This window comes from Salmo salar, chromosome 11 (assembly GCF_965601325.2).
Source record: "Salmo salar chromosome 11, fSalSal1, whole genome shotgun sequence".
NCBI classification, from domain to species: domain Eukaryota; kingdom Metazoa; phylum Chordata; class Actinopteri; order Salmoniformes; family Salmonidae; genus Salmo; species Salmo salar.
In genome coordinates, this window is record NC_138301.1 from 17,987,568 (window position 1) to 18,005,453 (window position 17,886).

A 17,886-nucleotide genomic window follows, 5' to 3' on the forward strand; every position below is an offset into this window, starting at 1 on the left:
GGCTCTGAAAGGATGTTTACACATTGATCTAGCTCCACCTAACAATAGGAGGCAATAGGAGAAGAGCTGGGGAGGGGAGCACGCTAACTAACACTGCTTCCTTTTCAGGTGCAGAAAGAGCATCAAAGCCACGTGGTCAGAATCCCCAGGCTGTCTGGTCTGCTTGTTAAAAGCCACGCTGTGCGCTTGTGTTTAAATGAAGGATTCTCTAGCACCATCAAAGCCCAGGGTGTGTTCTCTGTAATCTGAACCGCTGTTCTCTGTCTCTCAGAGCTCTCCTGTAGTTGTTTATTAATTCATCAATTAAGTATGCTCTAGAAAGACGCTAGAGACCGACTCAGACCATGTTTGGCTTATACAGCAATTAATACATTTCCTCTGTACAGATCTTGGGTTAGTTAATTAAATCACTATAATATCATGGCCGGCCGGTGTGCAGTGAGAACTGGGTTGGGATTGTGTGTGGAGCAGATGGCCATTCATTACTAGGTTGACGTCAGTGCCTTTATCCTCTTTTACTATTCTTGCAATACCCCGTCTTTGAATCAACCAACAGAGAGTAGCTCTATGGCACTTACCATTGAATAGACCCTTACCATGGTAACTGGTAATCACAACGGTATGGAATATTTACCAAACATCTTTTGGATTATCATTTTTTTCGTAACATGTTTGTTGCTGCATCAAGAAAGAGCCAACAGACAGAGGGTTTGGACTCATAAACTCTACTTTATTTAGGTTGAAACTTGATGCCTCTATGTCCCCATACAATACATTCAGTATATACATTTGGCGATGAGGGACTGTACAGATATGTTATAGTAGTGCATACATACATGGGAAGAAAATGTACACAAAAGCACTAAAACCACTTGACCTCAGAGTGGCTAGAGAGACACAGAGTAAGTCAATGGCTGATGGCAATGCGCACACACACACACCACTTCTCTGAGGGTGAGAAGGACTATTTCAGGTTTCCACAGAGACATTACAAAGTGAAGAGTGAGTCTGCTGATTGAGACAAAGCTCCTCCTTTGCCTTCCAGAGTCCCCTCCCTTCCTCCCTCCTTCTAGCCAGGCGAGGGGTCTTCCTCTGGGCAGTGTGGACAACGTACTTGGGACCTTGCCTACAGTAACATGCCTTTGTCAGCAGCACTGAATAAAGATCCTCCTCTTCTTTATGTTTCATCTCGAACACACAGGGACATTCTTAAGACATATAGTTCATTCGGAAAGTATTTAGACCCCTTAACTTTTCCCACATCTTGTTACGTTACAGCCTTATTCTAAACTGGATTACAACCCTCCCACCAATCAATCTACACACCATACCCCATAATGACAAAGCAAAAACAAGTTTAGACATTTTTGCAAATGTATGTATATATATGTATATATATATATATATATATATGTGTATATATATATATGTGTATATATATATATATATATATATATATATGTGTATATATATATATGTGTATATATATATATATATGTGTATATATATATATATATATGTATCACATTTACATAAATATTCAGACCCTTTACTCAGTACATCGTAGAAGCACCTTTGGCAGCAATTACAGCCTCGAGTCTTCTTGGGTATGACGCTACAAGCTTGGCACACCGGTATTTGGGGAGTTTCTCCCATTTTTCTCTGCAGATCCTCTCAAGCCCTGTCGGGTTGGATGGGGAGCGCCACTGCACAGCTATTTTCAGGTCTCTCCAGAGATGTTTCGAGGACATTCAGAGACTTGTCCAGAAGCCACTCCTGCGTTGTCTTGGCCGTGTGCTTAGGGTCGTTGTCATGTTTGAAGGTGAACCTTCACCCAGTCTGAGGTCCTGAACGCTCTGGAGCAGGTTTTCATCAAGGATCTCTCCCTACTTTGCTCCGTTCATATTTCCCTCGATACTGACTAGTCTCTCAGTCCCTGCCACTGAAAAACATCCCCACAGTATGATAATGCCACCACCATGCTTCACCATGGGGATGGTGCCAGGTTTCCTCCAGACGTGACGCTTGGCATTCAGGCCAAAGAGTTAAATCTTGGTTTTATCAGACCAGAGAATCTTGCTTCTCGTGGTCTGAGTGTCTTAGGTGCCTTTTGGCAAACACCAAGTGGGCTGTCATGTGCCTTTTACTGAGGAGTGGCTTCCGCCTGGCCACTCTGCCACAAAGCCCTGATTGGTGGAGTACTGCATAGATAGTTGTCCTTCCGGAAGGCTCTCCCATCTACACAGAGGAACTCTGGAGCTCCGTCAGAGTGACCATCAGGTTCTTGGTCACCTCCCTGACCAAGGCCCTTCTCCCCCGATTGCTCAGTTTGGCCGGGCGGCCAGCTCTAGGAGTCTTGGTGGTTCCAAACTTGTTCCTTTTAAGAATGGTGGAGGCCACTGTGTTCTTGGGTACCTTCAATGCTGCATACATTGTTTGGTACCCTTCCCTAGATCTGTGCCTTGACACAATCCCTTCTTTGGAGCTCTACAGACAATTCCTTAGACCTCATGGCTTGGTTTTTTCTCTGACATGCACTGTCAACTGTGGGACCTTACATAGACACGTGTGTGCCTTTCAAAATCATGTCCAATCAATTGAATTTACCACAGGTCGACTCCAAGTTGTAGAAACATCTCAAGGATGATCAATGGAAACAGGATGCACCTGAGCTCAATTTTGAGTCTCATAGCAAACGGGTCTGAATACTTATGTGAATGAGGTATAATTATTATTTTTTTAAATACATTTGCTAAAATTAAAAAAAGAAGAAACTTTTCGCTTTGTCATTATGGGGTATTGTGTGTGGATTGACGTGTAGAAAAATATTTAATACATTTTAAAATAAGGCTGAAACAAACTGTTTAAAAAGGGAAGGGGTCTGAATACTTTCAGAATGCACCGTACACACACACACACACACACACACACACACACACACACACACACACACACACACACACACACACACACACACACACACACACACACACACACACACACACACACACATACACACACACACACATATATACACAGTACCAGTCAAACGTTTGGACAAACCTACCCATTCAAGGGTTTTTCTTTATTTTGACTATTTTCTACATTGTAGAATAATAGTGAAAAACATCAAAACTATGAAATAAAACATTTGGAATCATGTACTAACCAAAAAAGTAAATATATTTGAGATTCTTCAAAGTAGCCTCCCTTTGCCTTGATGACAGCTTTGCACACTCTTGGCATTCTCTCAACCAGCTTCATGAGGTAGTCACCTGAAATGCATTTCAATTAACAGGTGTGCCCTGTTAAAATTGTATTTGTGGAATGTATTTCCTTCTTAATGCATTTGAGCCAATCAGTTGTGTTGTGACAAGATAGAGGTGGTATTATTTGGTAAAAGCCTAAGTCCATATTATGGCAAGAACAGCTCAAATAAGCAAAGAGAAATGAAAGTCCATCATTACTTTAAGACATGAAGGTCAAAAACTTTGTACGTTTCTTCAAGTGCAGTCTCAAAAACCATCAAGCGCTATGATGAAACAGGCTCTCATGAGGACTGCCACAGGAAAGGAAGGCCCAGAGTTAACTCTAATGAAGTCATCCTCTGCAGCAGAGGTAACTGCACTTCAGATTGTAGACCAAATAAATGCTTCACAGAGTTCAAGTAAAAGACACATCTCAACATCAACTGTTCAGAGGAGACTGTGTGAATCAGGCCTTCATGGTCGAATTGCTGCAAAGAAACCACTACTAAAGGACACCAATAAGAATAAGAGGCTTGCTTGGGCAAAGAAACACAAGCAATGGATATTAGACCGGTGGAAATCTGTCCTTTGGTCTGATGAGTCCAAATTTAAGATTTTTGGTTCCATCCGCCATGTCTTTGTGAGACGCAGAGTAGGTGAACGGATGATATCTGCATGCGTGGTTCCCACCGTGAAGCATGGAGGATGTGTTTTGGTGTGGGGATGCTTTGCTGGTGACCCTGTCAGTGATTTATTTAGAATTCAAGGCACACAACCAGCATGTCTACCACAGCATTCTGCAGCGATACACCATTCCATCTGGTTTGTGCTTAGTGGGACGATCATTTGTTTTTCAACAGAACAATGACCCAAAATGACCCATCTCCAGGCTGTGTAAGGGTTATTTGACCAAGGAGAGTGATGGAGTGCCGAATCACCCGACCTCAACCCAATTAAGATGGTTTGGGATGAGTTGGACCGCAGAGTGAAGGAAAAGCAGCCAACAAATGCTCAGCATATGTGGGAACTCCTTCAAGGCTGTTGGAAAAGCATTCTCATGAAGCTGGTTGAGAGAATGCCAAGAGTGTGCAAAGCTATCATCAAGGCAAAAGGTGGCTACTTTGAAGAATAAAAAATTCATTTTGATTTGTTTAACACTTTTTTGGTTCCTACATGATTCCATGTGTTATTTCATAGTTTTGATATCTTCATTATTATTCTACAATAAAGAAAAACCCTTGAATGATATATATATATATATATATGTGCATTTTACCAGTAGACCTATGGTCTCATGAGTCTTCTAAAGTACCCCCTGTGGATAGGCCAAGTACCCCTAGGGGTCCTAGTACCCATGGTTGGGAACCACTGGCATACAGTATATGACTCTTCATGACAGGTTTAGGAGCTTGTCTGTCAGTGTCATGATTAGACTATCCCACACCTTCATGACGTAACTCTGATGTTGCCGAAGAGGGCCATTGTATGTAATGGAGGGAAATTGTGCTCATATATGGTAAAATGCACATGCACATGAGGGTGTATAGTACTTCAGGAGTACTCCGGGCAGAGCAAAATTCAGTTGGTGGTTCATTAACTGAAAAGGGTTGGGAACCACTGCTTCAGTATGCAACCCTACTTTACTTGTTCCTTTAACTTACCAACAGAATCAATTCACCTCCAGCAAACACTTGTATAATTCTCTTAATTCTTTGGAAATGCCAATTGGATAACAGCCTTAGATTTCCACATCTGCAATGATGCCACCTACTGGCTATGGGATTGCATAGCATGCTTCAGCACTCCTTATTAACCATAAGATTAAAGTACACGTCTGTCCCTCTAGTTCAGGGGAGAAGTCAAACTCCAAGAACAAAGAGAGGCTTCAAGCAATGTCTCTAACCTCAAGGTCTGTACCTGAATAAGACAGGGTCGTGTGGGTAGAGAGGATAGAACACAGAGACAATGGAGGAAATCAAGAGTAGAGTGAATAAGAAACCAATTTTGAGATGTGTGTATTAAATAATTCGAACAAATAGAGGGGTTATGACAGACTGGAGGTCAGAGTTCATTTAGGAAAATTGAGTCCTCTGATTGGTCCATGGGGCTTCTACAGTCTTTATGTGAGGCTTGACAATCCCATTGGTCACGAGACACCATTACTCATCAGTGTCTCAGAGTCAGGCCACAGAGGCAGTTGGACACATGAAGCAGGACTGACTAAAACACATAGCGAAGCACCACAGTATATATATATGAGGCCAGGCCCGGGGTATTCAAGCTCTGGCCAAACACGATCACATGGCAGAGAATAGTGAGGGCCGGATGCCACGAGGCAGGCCTTCACAGAGAGGAGTAACACATCTGTAATAAGAAGAATTACCCCAGAATAAATTACAGTCACAGAACAATCGTTGAAAGAAGCAGAACTCTAGGAATCGGCGGATCTAATCCGTCTGATTCAACCCATGCATTATAAGGCATTAACCAAACATTTGTCACTGACATCACACAATTTCATAGTGACTATACATACAAATGCTGATCTGTAAAATGTAGTTTAAAAAAAAGAACCAGAAACATGTGACTGGTTTATGCAAAAACATATTCTTAAACCATAGATGCAATTTGTTGGGAATCGGAGTCGCATGGTGGGGGTTGGATCAATATCTGCAATCCCATTGTACCTATTGATCTGCAGATTCACGAATGAAATTGATTTTCTGAGGTAGACAATGCAGGCATATTCCATTCTACCCATGCAAAGATATTCTACGATGGGGGATTGGGAAGGTAATTTGGCCCATTTTGAAAGTAGGCGCCCATCTCTGGCTCATTTAGCCAACGGTGCTACTGCTGTGTAACATAGTGATCCATCTATCAGTCTGCTGACTGTCAAACCAGAGCTGTACTTACTCACCTACCAATGGGACACCCGTGGTGAAGGATATCAGAAAGACAGTCCCGGGAATAGACAGGCGTCAGTCTGTAGACCGTACAGCACTTAAACACTAAACTGTTGATGCACTGATGGGGAAAGTATTCACACAGTGCATGTTTATTGAGTTTGCCGGCCACTGTAGAGTGCCCATATATAACCCAAATTCAATACATGAATGTGCCTTCCCTGCTTCCTTTATAAGGACATTACAATCTTTAGGTTCCCCTCACTAAACAAACATGACATTTTCAGCATAACATGGAGCCAAATCCAATATGAACAGGTCTTGTGTGGAAGAGATGGGTACAAAGTGGTACTGTTGAGGAAGCAGCTGTGGGATCAGTGAAACAATGCTTGTCAGCAGATGATGTTTCAGTCAATGATGCAATGATAATGTTGTAGAAAATACAACAAAAAAAAAGTTAATAGCAGGTCTGGGATCAGGTAGGTGATGCCAGGTGACCTGCGTTATCCTCATCATCCCTGCCTCCTCCGCCAACTTGAACTCTGTCCTTCAGACCAATCAAACAGAAGGAAATAGGCAGAGCGACAGGGTTTCCCAGGGGAGGTGGCAGGAGAGGGCATCTGACCCCTGTGTGACCTTTGGGGAAGGACGTGTCACTATAGTGTCCTGATGGCCACGGGGTAGAGCAGGGACATGTGCTCGGCCCCCTTGATGGGCAGCTTGCGGCTGGAGTAGAAGTGGATGATCTCAGGGACACTGTCGAAGGGACAGCTGTTCTGACCCAGTATGTACTTGTTCTCCTTCGTCCTCGACAGCTTCATGTGCATGAAGCCCTGGCTGCTCCTAGAGAGAGAGAGAGAAAACAATATCAGCTCTAAACATTGAGTGCTTTATCTCCCAGCGGTACAGTGACAGATCATTCCCAGGTGATGCAGTACAGTTGGGCTGGTTTAGAACCCAGGTCACATACTGTACACACTCCTATATACTGTAAGTAGAGAGTGCTACTAGTCTAATGAGCAGCCAGGAAGAATCACTTAAGCTACACCAGTTAATAAATGCAGAGCAAATGAAAAGCTCCCTGGGCTGTGCTCCCTACAGTATTTGTAGGGCTGAGCCGGAGCCTTGGATCTGTGTGCTTTACAGCTCTTAAGTAATCTCCTGCTCTGGAGCCTTGTCTTAATGAGAAATGTGGCTGTATAAAACCCATTATGCTGCAGTGGACAGAAGCTGCAGGGAGGATGGCAGTAACACGGGTCTTTTATCACATACAAGGAGAGGGAGAGGAGGAGGAGAGGTCAAAGAGAGAGAGGGAGAGGGAGGAGAGAGAGAGAGAAGAGATGTAGAGAGAGAGAGAGAGAGAGAGAGAGAGAGAGAGAGAGAGAGAGAGAGAGAGAGAGAGAGAGAGAGAGAGAAGAGAGAGAGAGAGGATGAGGGACATGGTGAGATAGAGGGGGAGAAAGAGAGAGAGAGAGGAAGAGGGAGATAGTGAGGAAGAGGGGTAGAGGGGTGAAAGAGAGAGAGAGAGCGAGGTAGAGGGGCAGAAGGGCTAGAAGAAAAGTCCTCAGTAGACCATTTATCAGAAACCTTTTTTGCGACAAGTAGCCAAACACACAGCATCAGGTTAGTGTCAAGCACTGAGCATGGTCCCAGAGAATGTTTTTCTTCTGTTTGCATTGTGCAATGCCCAAGTTACTGCAGAATCAGCTCACCCGGAGGACTTACACAGTTAGGAAAAGTATATATACAATATTTAGCAGAGCAGGTGTCACCTCTTCTGTCAACAGAAATAAAACGGTGGAATAACAGCCAGACAGTGATGGACTGCAATGACTTCCTGTTCCCATAAGCGGGGAATGGCATTCAAAAGATGGAAATATGTTTTCTAAGCCATTCTCTGTGTGTGTGTGGTGTGTGTGTGTGTGTGTGTGTGTGTGTGTGGTGTGTGTGGTGTGTGTGTGTGTGTGTGTGTGTGTGTGTGTGTGTGTGTGTGTGTGTGGTGTGTGTGTGTGTGTGTCCATTATCAGCAGAAAGCACAAATTGCTGGGCATCTTCCGTTATCTTATAATTGCATTTGAAAAGCCTGAGGCCATATTATCTCACTAAGAGACCAACAGAAACAAAGCCGAGAGAGAGGAGAGAACATCAACATCAGGATCAAGGAGAAATTTAACAGGTTCAATTAAGGGACAATAACCATTAAAAATGACATTTCTCAAAACATCAGAGGCAAATACTTATTGTAAGTCAAATCTTTCATCAGTTCATGAACCAAGAGATAAAACCCTAGTGGGACACGGTGAAACTAGTAAGGACCAATGCAGATGAAGGACAGTCGACATGAATTCTCTCATATCGTCTCTTCAATACACTGCTGCTGTAAGACTGGCAAGTCACAGCCTTGACATGTATAGTTGCTGCACTAAAAGTATGGTTAGAGAGGGGGAGAGAGGAGTCGGAGAGAGGAGTCGGAGAGAGGGAGACAGAGACCGTAAAAGAAACGAGGGAGATTGAGCGAGGAGAGCGCGAGGAGAGGTGGATGATCGTTTTATAAGAGAGCTGAGGGAGAGGACCGCAGGGTTTCTCTGCTGCTATAATAGTGAAGTAAATACAGCTAGCTTCAGCCTCCTCCATCACTGAGCCTGATCACCCAGCCAGCTCCTCCAGTTGAATACGTCTCTGTCATTACTAGGACGTTCATCAAATCAACGTTTATTGGTTGGAGTAGATAAGGACAGATATCTCTAGTCACGCAGCCTGTTCACTGCCTACATCCCAAATTACACCCTGTTCCCCATTTAGGGCTTAGGCCAAAAGTAGTGCACTATATAGGGAATTAGGGTGCCTATTTGGGAGAGGAGAGGAGAGGCCACTCTGAAGGTAAAGTGTGTTTGATTCATCAACAGCTTGAGGAGACAGGCCTTGGGTTACACAAGCACACCACTTAAAAAGCTAAACACATCAATAGGAACATTTTAGAAATCCCCCTAAGATTTCCTTCCCCGTCAGTGTTTAGCTACGCTTATCGCGTTTCAGCTCCGTGGAGACTCAGAGACAACGGTGCAACAGACCACTACTCACTGCTGTCTGATAACAGAAATGTAGGGCTATTTTTAACAAGACTGGGCCTTTTGTGTTTGTTATCCTATTTGGTTGTGCGGCTTTTTATTGTCTAATCAGGATTCATTTCACTCTGGATGTCTGGTGTCCTGTTCACCGGGGTCTATGACTTTCACTTGAACCCGCTCATCCTTCAAGCAGAGAAATAGGCTGACAGCCATCATCGTTTATCTCTACCTCTCTACATATATTAGACTGCACCATGAATGATGCTTCAACGCAATAAATCCATGGCATCAGAGAAGCTAAACTCACCCAGCAGAAGATAATCGGCGTTACTCTGGACCCTGATCTCTCTTTTGAAGAACATATCAAGACTGTTTCAAGGACAGCTTTTTTCCATCTACGTAACATTGCAAAAATCAGAAACTTTCTGTCCAAAAATGACGCAGAAAAATTAATCCATGCCTTTGTTACTTCTAGGTAGGACTACTGCAATGCTCTACTTTCCGGCTACCCGGATAAAGCACTAAATAAACTTCAGTTAGTGCAAAATACGGCTGCTAGAATCCTGACTAGAACCAAATAATTTGATCATATTACTCCAGTGCTAGCCTCCCTACACTGGCTTCCTGTTAAGGCAAGGGCTGATTTCAAGGTTTTACTGCTAACCTACAAAGCATTACATTGGCTTGCTCCTACCTATCTTTCCGATTTGGTCCTGCCGTACATACCTACACGTATGCTACGGTCACAAGACGCGGACCTCCTAATTGTTCCTAGAATTTCCAAGCAAACAGCTGGAGGCAGGGCTTTCTCCTATAGAGCTCCATTTTTATGGAATAGTCTGCCTTCCATGTGAGAGACGCAGACTCAGTCTCAACCTTTAAGTCTTTACTGAAGACATATCTCTTCAGTAGGTCCTATGATTAAGTGTAGTCTGGCCCAGGGGTGTGAAGGTGAACGGAAAGACTGGAGCAACGAACCGCCCTTGCTGTCTCTGACTGGCCGGTTTCCCCTCTTTCCACTGGGATTCTCTGCCTCTACCCCTATTACGGGGGCTGAGTCACTGGCTTACTGGTGTTCTTCCATGCCGTCCCTGGGAGGGGTGCGTCACTTGAGTGGGTTGAGTCACTGACGTGGTCTTCCTGTCTGGGTTGGCGCCCCCCCTTGGGCTGTGCCGTGGCGGAGATCTTTGTGGGCTATACTCGGCCTTGTCCCGGGATGGTATGTTGGTGGTTGGAGATATCCCTCCAGTGGTGTGGAGGCTGTGCTTTGGCAAAGTGGGTGGGGTTATATCCTACCTGTTTGGCCCTGTCCGGGGGTTTCATCCGATGGGGCCACAGTGTCTCCTGACCCCTCCTGTCTCAGCCTCCAGTATTTATGCTGCAGTAGTTTATGTGTCGGGGGGGCTAGGGTCAGTCTGTCACATCTGGAGTATTTCTCTTGTCTATTCCGGTGTCCTGTGTGAATTTAAATATGCTCTCTCTAATTCTCTCTTTCTCTTTCTTTCTTTCTCTCTCTCGGAGGACCTGAGCCCTAAGACCATGCCTCAGGACTACCTGGCTTGATGACTCCTTGCTGTCCCCAGTTCACCTGGCCGTGCTGCTGCTCCAGTTCCAACTGTTCTGTCTGCAGCTATGGAACCCTGACCTGTTCACCGGACGTGCTACCTGTCCCAGACCTGTTGTCCCAGACCTGCTGGAACCCTGACCTATTCACCGGACGTGCTACCTGTCCCAGACCTGCTGTTTTCAACTCTCTAGAGACAGAGATACTCTCAAAGATCGGCTATGAAAAAGCCAACTGACACTTACTCTTGTGTTACTGACTTGTTGCACCCTCGACAACTACTATGATTATTATTATTTGACAATGCTGGTCATTTATGAACATTTGAACATCTAGGCCATGTGCTGTTATAATCTCCACCCGGCACAGCCAGAAGAGGACTGGCCACCCCTCATAGCCTGGTTCCTCTCTAGGTTTCTTCCTAGGTTTTGGCTAGGGAGTTTTTCCTAGCCACCGTGCTTCTACACCTGCATTGCTTGCTGTTTGGAGTTTTAGGCTGGGTTTCTGTACAGCACTTTGAGATATCAGCTGATGTAAGAAGGGCTATATAAATACATTTGATTTGATTTTGATTTGATAATGATCCAGAAAGAAAGCCTTGAACTTAAGAAGCATTGTGGGACAGGAAATGTCCTGAATAGCCATTCTTCCGGTTTAATGCGTACTGCGGCAGCCACAAACAGAGTGTGTCTGACTGGAAGGACCACTAACATGATCAGGACATGACCACACCTGTTCCTCGTGGTTTGGAGGGATTTTAAAAACAAGAATGTGGTTGGTGCTGCTCATTATAGGTCAACTATACTGTACAAAACACAAATCTGTGTTGTTGTTGTTGTGTTTGATTTGGGAACCATTCCAGTTGTGGTAATATCCAAGACGAAAACATGCATTAATAAAACGCATTGAACTGTGCACTGAACTGCACGCACACTGAACCACACACTCCATAACAAACTAGAAGAGCCCTCACTGGGAGAGCCCTGTGTCTCTCACAAGAAAGACAAAGAAAGGACACTTTTCTGAGACACTTTTGCCTCTCCGGACATGAGTTAAATTGCCAACGCTGAGAGCTTTTGTTGTTCTTTCTACAACTCCAAGGCTTTCTAGTTTCCCCATGTGTTATAACATCAACACATTTTGATGCATAAATCTTTGTTTTCCTCTTTCAACGGTTTATTTTCTACCTCAGTCAGCCCATAAACCCGGCTGTGTAAAACCCCTCCCTGGGGGGAGGAGGGAGAGCTACACCTCTCAGAGACCAGTGAAAGGCTAAATGTGTTTTATGCACCTAAAAGAGCACTCATCTTCAGAGAGAGGAGGAGAGACAGTGACAAGGTACCCTCTCTCCCTGTCAAATGGCTCTGCAGACTCACGGTTAGTGAAAGCCTGGGCCTTCATCAATGATGCAAAGCACAAACGTGCCGCCGATTTGGCCTCATGAATATTTCAGCAGCTCCAGACATGGAGTGTCTAAACACAGGGTCTCCAGCCTCTGCCACAGAGGTTTCTAGGAAGCAGGAGGCTCCAACATGAGCAGACTGAACTCTGTGTCACCCCCTCCCCACTGATGACTCCATGAATCAACCCGCTGATTGTTTACTGGGTTGATCTGAATGACCCTACAGCCTCCTCTGTTTCCTACCACTACTGCACAACAAACACAGTCATGCTGGCAGGACACAGGCACATGATCCACCACACACCCCAGAGAGCTGTTTGAAAATATCTGCCTTCCTGCCTTTGCCCTCTGCCCTGTGTGGATGACATCTCCACTGATCTGTGCAGGAGGTCCAACAAAGAGAGTGTTGTAAACAGCCTTTTACACAACTATGATTTATGGTTCACAAGCACACAGACACGGAACAATTAATTCCATCACTCCCTTCTGGAACTGACACAATTAGTCCCATTATTGGTGGACATTGGTGGTCCAAGACGCACTCAGAAGTCTATGTGTTTGAACTTTGAACTCAGAGTCAATATGACTTTCTTCCACTGTGACTGGCCATGGAGGCAGCCGGACTGACAGGGTCAGAGGTTCAGTGCTGCTGGCTGAAAGGTCACAGTGCGTGGGCTCTGACTGAGAAGGTCAGCTTCTACTGGAGATCAACAACACTCCTCTCCTCCACCCCCTCAGACACAGCATGGGACGTGTCCTAGTGGCCTCCCAAGTGGCCCAGCGGTCTAAGGCACTGCATGTCAGTGCAAGAGGCATCACTACAGTCCCTGGTTCGAATCCGGATGGTATCACATCCGGCCGTGATTGGGAGTCTCATAGGGCGGCGCACAATTGGCCCAGCATCGTCCGGGTTTGGCCGGGGTAGGCCGTCATTGTAAATAAGAATTTGTTCTTAACTGACTTGCCAAGTTAAATAAAGTCTCCCCAAACAACCCCAGCCTTGTCTGTCCAATAAGGCCTACCAGCCTACTGCACCAGACAGTCCAGCCAATGGCCCAGCACTGTCTGTCCAATCAAGCCCACCAGTCTAATTCCTTGTGTGTCCCCCTGGCAGGCCAGAGCAGAGTCCCAGAGCTCTGGTAATGAAATGAGCAGTCAGTCAGTGTGAGGAGCAGTGGAACAGCTCTGGACAGCATCATCTCCTCCTGCCAGCAGAGATGAGCCTAAAGCCGACTGACGAGGAGCGTCCTCAGCACCAGCAACGGTTTCCCCCCTGCTGCAATGTATCTAATCTATCACTGACTTTATCAACAGATGTGTGCTTTATTGTGAATAAGCAAAAACAAAAGCCAACGACAAGAGAGCACAAATGCCAGTTTGTATCTGAATAAAGCTGACAATTATACTGTAGAACTATCTTCCATGGCCATAACTCAAGCAGTTATCCTCTCTGCAGCTCATATCAGAGGCCCTTTCTCTGCCCCTGTGGTGAAATGGTTTTCTCAGCCAGGTATTGCTGTGTGCTGGTAAAATGGCAGCCCGCTGACACTCATCAGTTGGCTGGCTCCCTGCGGTAGTGTGAGCCCTCAGAGCCTCTGAGTCGATGGCATGTGACTGCCTTGAGGAGGTGAGTGCCAGCTGTGCAGCGAGACCCTTTCAGCTACCCTCCAGCCAAATGTCCGACCAGACTAAACCAATCAGGGCCTGTCCCCTGGACTCTCCGCTGGCCAGGAGATAGGTCACAGTCAGGAGGCAGAGGTCAGCCAGGGGGGCATTATGAATTCAGTTCTGGGCAAGTCAGCGAATTAGAGCGCCAGAGAGGTTACCTGGTGGAGGTGGGAGGGGAGGAAGCGGAGGGCATCATGTAGGAAGGACAGGGTTCTTAAAGGTGATGTGTATAACCATACTGAAGAGACAGTCAGCAGGTAGGTAGGAGGTGAGGAAGACTCCTGAAGGCAGAATAATGGTGCTGTACTGCGTGTTGAACTGGTACTCTATGATAACCCGTGAACACCCTCAGTGAAGTGTGTGTGTGTAAAATTGTATATATATTATATTTATATATATTTCCTTCAGAAAGAATTCATGACCCTTGACTTATTCCACATTTTGTCATGTTACAGCCTAAACTCAAAATGGATTAAGGTGATTTTTTTTTCTCACCCATCTACACACAGTAACCCATAATGACAAAGTCAACAAAAAAATGTGAAATGTTTGCAATGTACTGAAAATGAAATAACTAATTTACGTAAAGTCAATACTTTGTAGAAGCACCTTCCATCTTTCCATAGATTTTCAATGGGATTCAAGTCTCAGCTTTGGCTGGGCCACTCAAGGACTTTCACATTCTTGTTCTGAAGCCATTCCAGCGTTGCTTTGGCTGTATGCTTGCGGTCACTGTAAGGTCATTTGCACTCTGAAGTAGGTTCACATCAAGGATTTGACTGTATTTGGCTCCATTCATTGTTCCCTCTATCATTACCAGTTTCCCAGTCCCTGCCGCTGAATCACATCCACATAGTATGATGCTGCCACCACCATGCTTCACAGTAGGGATGAGGTTAGACAGGTGATGCGCTGTGCCTGGTTTTCTCCATACATAGCGCTTTGCATTCAGGCCTAAGCGTCAGCATTTGTGGGTTCGATTACAGGCTCAAAATGGCCAGCAACAAAGAACTTTCTAAACTCGTCAGTCTATTCTTGTTCTGAGAAATGAAGGCTATTCCATGCGAGAAATTGCCAAGAAACTGAAGTATTCGTACAACGCTGTGTACTACTCCCTTCACAGAACAGTGCAAACTGACTCTAAGCAGAATAGAAAGAGGAGTGGGAGGCCCCGGTGCACAACTGAGCAAGAGGACAAGTACATCAGAGTGTGTAGTTTGAGAAACAGAGGCCTCACCAGTCCTCAACTGGCAGCTTCATTAAATAGTATCCGCAAAACACCAGTCTCAACGTCAACAGTTAAGAGGCGACTCTGTTACGCTGGCCTTCTAGGCAGAGTTTCAAAGAAAAAGCCATATCTCAGACTGGCCAATAAAAAGAAAAGATTAAGATGAGGAAAAGAACACAGACACTGGACAGAAGAACTCTGCCTAGAAGGCCAGCATCCTGGAGTTGCCTCTTCACTGTTGACGTTGAGACTAGTGTTTTGCGGGTACAATTTAATTAATGAAGCTGCCAGTTGAGGAAAACAAGGACATTTCTAAGTGTCCCCAAACTTCTGAACGGTAGTGTATGTCTCATCACAATTCTCTCTCGGAGAGCTACAGACAGCTCTGACATGCACTGTCAACTGTGGGACCTTATATAGACAGGTGTGTTTCCTTCTAAATTATGTCAGGTGCATGCCACAGGTGGACTCCAATCAAATTGTAGCGACAGCTTAAGGATGATCAAAGGAAATTGGATGCACCTGAGCTCAATTTGCAGTGTCAGCACAGGGGTATGAATAATATGTAAATGAGATAGTTCTGTATTTAATTTTCAATAAGTTTGCAAACCTTTTTAAAACATGTTTTCACTTTGTTAATATGGGGTATTATGTGGATTAAATGGATTAAATCTATACAATACATTTTGAATTCAGGCTGTAACAACAAAATGTGGAATAAGTCAAAAGAGTTCCGAATATTTTCTGAAGGCACTGCGGGTACTGAGTGCTATATATTCTCCAGTGTGTGAGAAGGTGGTGTGTCATCAACTGTACACTGCTTACTTGTGTGTAGTGGACAGTATGTATGGGAAGGGTCTTACTTGAGTGAGAGGGAGAAGTCGTTCTTACTGGTCTCACTGTTCCTCACCAGGTAGCTGGCCTCCTTACACAGCCTCAGCAGAGACTCCGCATCCGTCCTGCTGATCGCTCCATGGTACCAGCTACAGGGTAGTGAGAAGAGGGAGGATAAAACAGAGCTTCAAATAGAGAAAGTGTCTGTTATCTAACGTCAAAAGACAATCAAATATCTCCACACAGCTCTACCTCAGAAGCACCAACACAAAAGTACCAAATCCCTAGAGAGAATGACAGGAATAGAATTACTAGTCATTATAATTCTGTGGATAGAAAGACAGTAGGGGAAGGTGACTTACAACTGGCTCTCCAAGGACATGGAGGGGTCAATGCGTTCCCCCAGAGCAGCACTGCAGTGGTCCAGAGAGTTCATCTTGGTGTTGACCAGACAGCAACTGGAGTGGATGCGGGGCGGACGCCCTCCTCTAGCCTCCTTGGTGGGCGACATTCTGGACTTCTCCGCCCCTTCAAACTGGACTGTAAATGAAGGAGAGACCCACAGCCAGATATGAGTATCACAATACAAAAGCAAGTCAATAGAGGCCTTCCTTGAGACATGTCAAATATTAGCCTTGGAACATTGAACACCCCGCCTCGGTTTTTGGTAAATAGCTAAGGGATGGGCCTCGAGTAATGTAACCACTCAAATTCATAGACAGAGCTATGGATGCAAGTACAGACCATCCATGACATCAACATTATAGTTTAACAATGTTTTGAGGCTATTCAGTGTTTGCCTACATTTATACTGTTTACAAAATGAGTAAAAACAAGCTGATATTTCGGAGTCTGATGAGGTATGACAGTTCATGAGACATTTACAAGTTATATACTTCAAGAATCAATGGGTATATATATCATTACTTTATAAGTCCAAAATGGATGTAGCAACTAAGGATTCTAGCTTTAACACACTGACCATTGAAGTCCATCTTGTGTTTCCTGTACTCATCAATTATAAGCAATTAAACTAAAGTGGCATTGAGTTCAGAGAAGCATGTGTTCTAAACATCAGGCATATCTGTGAAAAACAGAGCTGCTTTGACTTATTATTCATGATTCCTTCTGGTCTTTCCCGGATTGTATGTGCTGTGCTGCAGTGAAACGTGTTAATGAGAGGAGACAACCATGTCTCAGTGTTTAAAAACGCACACACCACCACTCTGTACAACACATCCCTCTCAAGGACCTTCGCCGAGCGAGACAGAAATCAATCCAGCCACACTGTGTACACAATGCCAGACGGGAGGGAAAACACAACATGCACAAACTAGTCCAGGTTAATCACTGAGCCAGGCCTTGAAAAGTGCCAAGGTCACTAACTGGAGAATAGACAGGCTCCCTTGGAGGTGATCCATCCAAATCGTGACACGACCCTGACTAACGCTTGAGGTCAGAGAGTTGCTTTTAGACCAATCAGAAACAAGCTACTCAATCTCCCTATTTACACAGTCTGATGTGAGAGCAGAGCGTGGGAGGGGACCAGGAGCAGAAGTTGAAACCTCAGAACTTCCTGGTTGTGGTCAGCAGTTAGAGGTCAGAGACAGTGACACAGGAGAGAGGGGGTAGGGGGGTGTTTTACTCCACAGCTCATTCCTGTAGTTGATGTCACACCATCCTTTGGAAAGAGCCCCATTTCCAGTTGCCTTGGCCTTGCTACCCCCAGCAGTAAAGTAAGGTCACCCTTCAACATCAAAACACATTACCAGAGTCTGTCACTGCCAGAATGCTGAAGACCGCTTTAGGACTTCAAGAGGAGTGGAGCAACATCAAACGTTGAGCCTCTGATGGAAGCAGTTCATTTAGCATACTCTTAGTTGTGATTGCATGCCCCCCGCCACCACTCATCTCAAGGGCTAATCTCACTCCAGGCCTGGCTTTAATTTCACTGAGTGGACATAGGCT

The 17,886-nt window shown here is 45.0% G+C and overlaps 1 protein-coding gene across 6 annotated transcripts in view; it reads right to left on the minus strand.

Annotated features, from left to right (window-relative positions):
* Nucleotides 1-709: 709 nt before the first annotated feature.
* The window catches only part of LOC106562138 (SH2 domain-containing adapter protein F), a 118,485-nt gene continuing 101,308 nt past the window's right edge, over nucleotides 710-17,886 (minus strand). For all 6 annotated transcript variants that reach the window (XM_014126783.3, XM_014126778.3, XM_014126781.3 and 3 more), the window contains 3 exons: nucleotides 16,281-16,458; nucleotides 15,948-16,067; nucleotides 710-6,997 (listed from right to left, as the gene is read on the minus strand). In XM_014126783.3, the coding sequence (XP_013982258.1) occupies nucleotides 6,811-6,997; nucleotides 15,948-16,067; nucleotides 16,281-16,458 (485 nt within the window). In that variant the 3' untranslated portion in view covers nucleotides 710-6,810. The remainder of the gene's footprint in view (nucleotides 6,998-15,947; nucleotides 16,068-16,280; nucleotides 16,459-17,886) is intronic.